The following is a 6,000-nucleotide window of genomic DNA, read 5'->3' as shown; positions in this document are numbered from 1 at the left end:
TGTGAGCTACATTGTCCCTTTTTCCATGATTGTATTAGTGTTTCATATGTGTGTAGGTGTAGCAGCTAAACCCATCAACACAAATGTACATTTACTGTTTAAATATATGCAGAAATATACTTATTGCAGCTTCATTTGTCAAAAAACCCAAGATAAAAAGTGTTGGATAAAAACAGATGGAGATGAAAAAACATAAAACTGGAAGCCCCAGTTCTAAGGTATCCCTGAAGGGGTTACAGAACTTATGTAGTAAAGGAGGTTAGGGTTAAATGAGCTGCAAATGGTGCTTTTAAGGCACTCTATTGAGCTTGCCCAGCCTCAGAGATATATGAGTGTGTGCGCATGTGTGCACAGGCTAGGAGTTGTCATTTTCCTCCAGTCTGCTTGCTTCGAGGCTGGCATCTCTGGCACCTCTACCACTGCACCACCACCAGCAGCAGCTGCTCTGTTCATTTGCTACAAATTTACAGAAGTAATACAGACATCATTAAGATGCGAGCCTGACACAGTCACAAATCTGTCACATATTGGGTCAAAAAAGAACACAGTCGCCTTTTGAACTAGACCATTTGGACAGATATGTCAATAAATTCCTGCTCACAAATGCAACCTTCTTACGTGGTTGTACACATATAAGCACACACTCACACCCATGCCCACGCTACATTGACCCACATAGCAAGGTAGGCCCATGGGAGAGGAACATTGCCAGACAGCAAGAAACAAAATTGTGCTCAACGCTTGAGCCTGCCTTCAGTTTTATCACTTCTGCTTCCTCATTTAGACGTCCGACTTGCTCTACAGAATATAGCTTTAGTATCTTCTGTGTTGTTATGGTGCCATTTCTATTGAATCCTAAGTGGAAAACAGGGGTGCTCCTGATCCGCTAAAATAGGAATCTGGGGAAATAATACATAACAAACAAAAGTGTTTCAATGTAGACTTATTTACAAAAAATACTACCTAATAAGTTGGTGTATGTAGCTTCTATCCACATTTGAAACACTAATTAAAATACGCAATTAAAAATGTAGAATATTGAAACCAACCATACCAAATGGGGATTTGATACAATTTATTCACAAAATTAATAACAATGCTAGAATTGTAGATGAATGCATGAATCAAGTGCTCAAACTCTGAACAAGGTGCAAAGTGAATAGAAAAGTGACAAGTGCATATAAAAAAAGAAGACGTATAACTCTGGACTCCCGAGTTACTTTACAGGAGTGGGGTCAATCAGAGTGTATATTGCATCTGTATTCGACAGTGTTTCAAACTCTGTATAATGTGAGGTCATCATCAGGACGGGAGTGAATAGATGAGCACAAGGATGTGGGTCATGACTCTTGGTAAGTAGAAGAGTGGAAGGACCCAGCAGTCTGGGTAAATGGCCAATGAAGGCATTCTCTAAGAAAAACAGAAATGGACCCAGTTGTAGTGATAGTGGACCATATATCCCAGGTCTAACAGGGTCGGTGACCCACCAATTCACATCAAGGTAAGGCATGGGCCGAAATGCCCGCTCAACAATACCAATATGAACAGTATGATAAGGAATGAAGCCTAGTGGTAAATTAAAAGGGAATGGCAAGCTAGAAATGCTTGCTCCAGCAACAATGTACCTGGACCCGGTCTTGCTAATTTATTAAGGGACCCCTGGCAGTAAGAGCAGTGTACCAAAATCAGGTGCTCATGAAGGAATCAATCGGGGAGACTTTTACATGTATGCTGGAGCATGCATTTCTAGCATGCAATTGACTTTCAGTTGACCACTGAGCTTCATTCCTTATTTTACTCAGTTTACCTAATGGCATTGCTGAGTGGGCATTTCAACTCATGCCTACCTTGTTATGAATGTCTCTAATGGTCCACGGTGATTACCATTGGGTCCGTTTTGTTTTTATCCCACTTACAAGGAGCTGTGACTCTGCGGTGCTTGGAGAACCACTTATTGACCCTTTAAGTAACTGCTGGGTCCTTTTCCATTTCTCCTACCTACCAGGAGTCATGACCCTCATCATTGTGCTCATCTATTCACCCCTGTCCTGATGATGACCTCAAATCATACAGAGATTGAAACGCTGTTGACTACCGATGCAATATAGACTCTCAGTGACTCCACTCCTGTACAATGGAAACCCCACTCTTGTAAAATTAACTCCAGTCAACAGTCATACATCTTCTACTGTTTGGTTTATAAGGACGTGTCACTTCGATATTCACTTTGCACCTTTTTCCTAGTTTGATGGCTTCATTCATGTAATAATCTACAATTGTTTTGTAAATAATTTCCATCAAGTACTCCTTTGTTATGATTGTTTCAATATTCTTGGATCATGCTCTTAAGTTTTCTTTGCATATTTAGATTAATGCTTCACCTTTGGATAGAAGCTACATCCTCCTCAAAACATAAAGGTCTGGAGGTTTCAGAAGAACATCCTATACTAACAGCTTAAGAAGGTCCTGAGCTTTCGTCAGGGTGGGTTCGCAATCGTATAACTCCCTCATGTTACCACAAGCAGGGGAGCGGAGCCAAGTAGGTCATGCAGAGGGTTGGGAACCTGGATGAAGGTTTGATGACTGGGCCACCCACTCTTGCCCCCCGTTGGGACAAATATTTGTAGCACATAAGGTACAATCCAAAGTGGTTAGTGTTACACTGCCTGTGCATGCTTTGAGGGTATTTGCATGCCGCACAGAAAACAGGTATATATGTAATTGGATTCGTTATACAATTACAAACCCACCCTGATGAAAGTCCTTCTTAGGATGTTAGTATAGGGCTGAAACATGTTGGTGATTTAGTGTCATAGAACCATTGTATCCTAATACTCCTCATGTAATATATATTTTAATCTTTCCCATCCATCCCACTAATAAAAGGGGTACCTCAGGAGTGGATGTGGAATTTTTTACCTTTAAAGTTGTACCCCCTTATTTAATTATCTTCATAAGAGCTCCCTGGAGCATGGCCGAGCCCATCCTGACCACTAGTAGTCAGGGTGAACCTAATGATGAAGCATACCACTATTAGAGTGGGTGAGGGTTATATAAAAAAAGGGTTTCTTTCCCTTCCTCACTCCCATAGGGGTGGTGCATAGGCATGGCATGTAACACCCTTTCCTTTGTGTAGGTGCTTGAACTCTAGAAGGGATACTCGTGGTTCAATTGAAGCTACATCCACCAACCTATTAAGTAATATTTTTGGAAATAAGTCAACAGTTAAGCACTGTCTTTTTTTATACATAATTTGCCATTAATGTCAGTGTAGTTTATTTACAACACTCTGACATATTTTTGATTTTGCATATGTATTGTCTTTTTCAAAACCTTCTGGCGCAACTGTTTTGACAGTTGTCTGTTATTTGGTAAATGCTTTGGTGCTGAATGTGAAAACTCAAACCCACGAGCACCATCTGTATATTTTCGTTTACAGAATGAAGGCCGGAGTTCAAGACAACTTCATGACTTATGAGGTGTATCAAGACGAGATCACAATGCAGCTGGTACAAGAAGCCTGCACACTGTTGGGTAGGTTTGCCGCAAGCTTCTCTGGCACGCGCTGAGCAAAGCAGGGCACATGGTACCAGAGACAGATTCACCAAACGTGCTTCAATGCCACCCAGCATGCCAGCATGTGTTTTGGCGTTCAACATTTAGATATAGGTATACCAGGCCGTCTTGCAAACAAGTCCTGGCCAAAGCAGGCAAGGTTAGCAGGCGACAGAATGTGAAAGAGGCCCAGACCTATGTGCTTTGTACAGGAAATGCATACAAACGAGGTAGGGGCGTAGGACAGGGTGTGGCAGGGTAACCCTTTAGTGACCTCCCATTCAGCCCGTGATTGCACTGTCACCAATTCACAAGCAAATTCAAAAGCCCACTCACGAACCCTATACGCTACAGCCTGAAAAAGCTGAACAGCCTGTGTTTTAATGATTAAAGTACAATCTCTTATTAAAACAAGAACTAAAATACTTGCTTTACGCTGCTCTTAAAGTAAATTAAATACTGTGTTTAAAAACCATGTGTTTCTCCACTATGCAACTTAAATCAGTATGCAGGGGCTATTTATTTGCAGGCGGCGGCGCTATTCGGTAGTAGCTCACTAACGTGGTGTTCCTCTCACAGCTGTCCCCCCGGCCGTGGTGCTGAAGCAGTTCGGGGAGTTCTTCTTCGAATTCTGTAAGCGTTCCGGCTACGACCACATGCTGAGGACGTTGGGCGGGAACCTCTATGAATTCATCGAAAACCTGGACGCGCTGCACAGCTACCTGTCTCTGTCCTACCAGGCAAGTCTCCTCGACGTACAATGCGCGTGCTTCGAACTCAGTTACGTGCGGACAGGCACGTCCATAGCATGCTAAGGAGGACTTGCACGTACTGAGCGCAGCGCGCGCGCTTCACCTATCTCTCTTCATTGTTTTGGCGCGAAGAGTAAACGGAGGTCGGTGATAAGTAGCGCTCTCTGCTTGAGGGATTCCAAGCACTGCCCATTCCTGACTGAAATTCCAGACGGCCGGAGTTGCATTTTGGAACTGGGTTGTAACGAAATCGGTTGATTTTATTGGTGTATGGTTATATCTTTTGGATTCAGTTTTTATTGACCAATACATTCTCTGTGCTTTCTGTTAGTCATTGATAGCACAAATTCGAAAGAAAGCATGGGGTAACTGTACAAGAATCCATGCGGTCATAAGACAAGTAGTCCAACAGAAGCACAACCATAATTTCAAAATTCTGCACCAAAATATTCACTGTTAGCAACAGTTGCATACAAACACGTAATTGATTGTTTCACCATTTTGTTACCGTTCATTCACTAGTCGCAACTTTCATATTACAGGAGACAGTGGTCCCTATCACAGTAACATAAAGCAATGGTACACAGAACTACGTTAAGACCTGTGTTGGTATTTATCCGAATGGAAAATAATGTATTTATTGATCGAATAATCAAAGAAACAAGAACCAATAATATAAGCAAGGTGCAGTGGGTAAAAAAGGGGTTGAAAATCAACAGATTTCTAGACCTCAGGCATTTACATATAAGGTGACTTTAACAGCAAGATCCATATTTACAACCGTCACAATGTAAAGAACATCTTGTGCGCCACATAAATCCTAATAAAACAAGTGGAGTCAAGATGTGGGTGTGGGCGAAGTTTCGATCCAGACTAAGGTTGGGGGATCATCATCAGGTCAGAGGGATACATGCCTGAGAAAATTAGACGGGGAGTGACAGTGTACGTAGAACCTTCTGAAATTTTAAAGTGCGGATTGCATTACACTCGACTGGATTGAAGTCATTTGGAACATAACCTGTATTTGGGGTAAGATGATATACATTTTCACACCTTGTGGATACAAATTATAATGACGCTTTACAGACTCTAAGATTGAGTATTATTGAAATTTGATTGACAGGGTGAAACAACACTGAAGCTTAATCAATACACGGGAGAGGACAATAATATAATATAGGAACAGCCGGGACGTAAGTAGAACTGGTGGAGAGGAAAAACATGCTGGACATATTTTGGAAAAGATTGATAGAAGTATTATATATTTGATGAGCAATTGTACTGCACAGAATAAATCAGCAGTGATGGTTTTGGTGTGCTCTCCATTATAAGTGAGAAAAGAAGATAAAATGTGCGAGCCTGACAGGTAGGCACTTTGAATTTACAGGGAGATGTGGGGACATGTCCCAGGTTGATCCTCAATTTTTAGACACATGGAATTGGTGGATTTTCGGAGATTGAGCTATTGGGTGCCACAAAATGAATTACTGAGACAAGGTGACATAATTGGCATGACATAATGAGGGGCTGCTGTTAAAGGGTTATAATATCTACATACATAAAATATTTGATGCATGGGTTTCCACCTTACTTAATAGTTTGTGACATCTCCTTTCTATGTTTGTACCAACTGAAAAGATACTGCACAGTGGTGTTGTGTTTCTTCACCATGACTTAAATGCAGTGCACAACA

General features: G+C 41.5%; 1 protein-coding gene across 1 annotated transcript in view; it reads left to right on the top strand.

The window, feature by feature from the left end:
- The first annotated feature begins 3,452 nt into the window (after positions 1–3,452).
- The window catches only part of LOC147683486 (guanylate cyclase soluble subunit beta-2-like), a 350,021-nt gene continuing 347,473 nt past the window's right edge, over positions 3,453–6,000 (top strand). Inside the window, exons 1-2 of the mRNA XM_086944858.1 lie at positions 3,453–3,534; positions 4,135–4,295. Of these exons, the coding sequence (XP_086800984.1) occupies positions 3,468–3,534; positions 4,135–4,295 (228 nt within the window). The 5' untranslated portion in view covers positions 3,453–3,467. The remainder of the gene's footprint in view (positions 3,535–4,134; positions 4,296–6,000) is intronic.

This window comes from Lissotriton vulgaris, chromosome 11 (assembly GCF_964263255.1).
Source record: "Lissotriton vulgaris chromosome 11, aLisVul1.2, whole genome shotgun sequence".
Classification (NCBI taxonomy): Eukaryota; Metazoa; Chordata; class Amphibia; order Caudata; family Salamandridae; genus Lissotriton; species Lissotriton vulgaris.
This window is presented reverse-complemented; position numbering and strand designations above follow the sequence as displayed.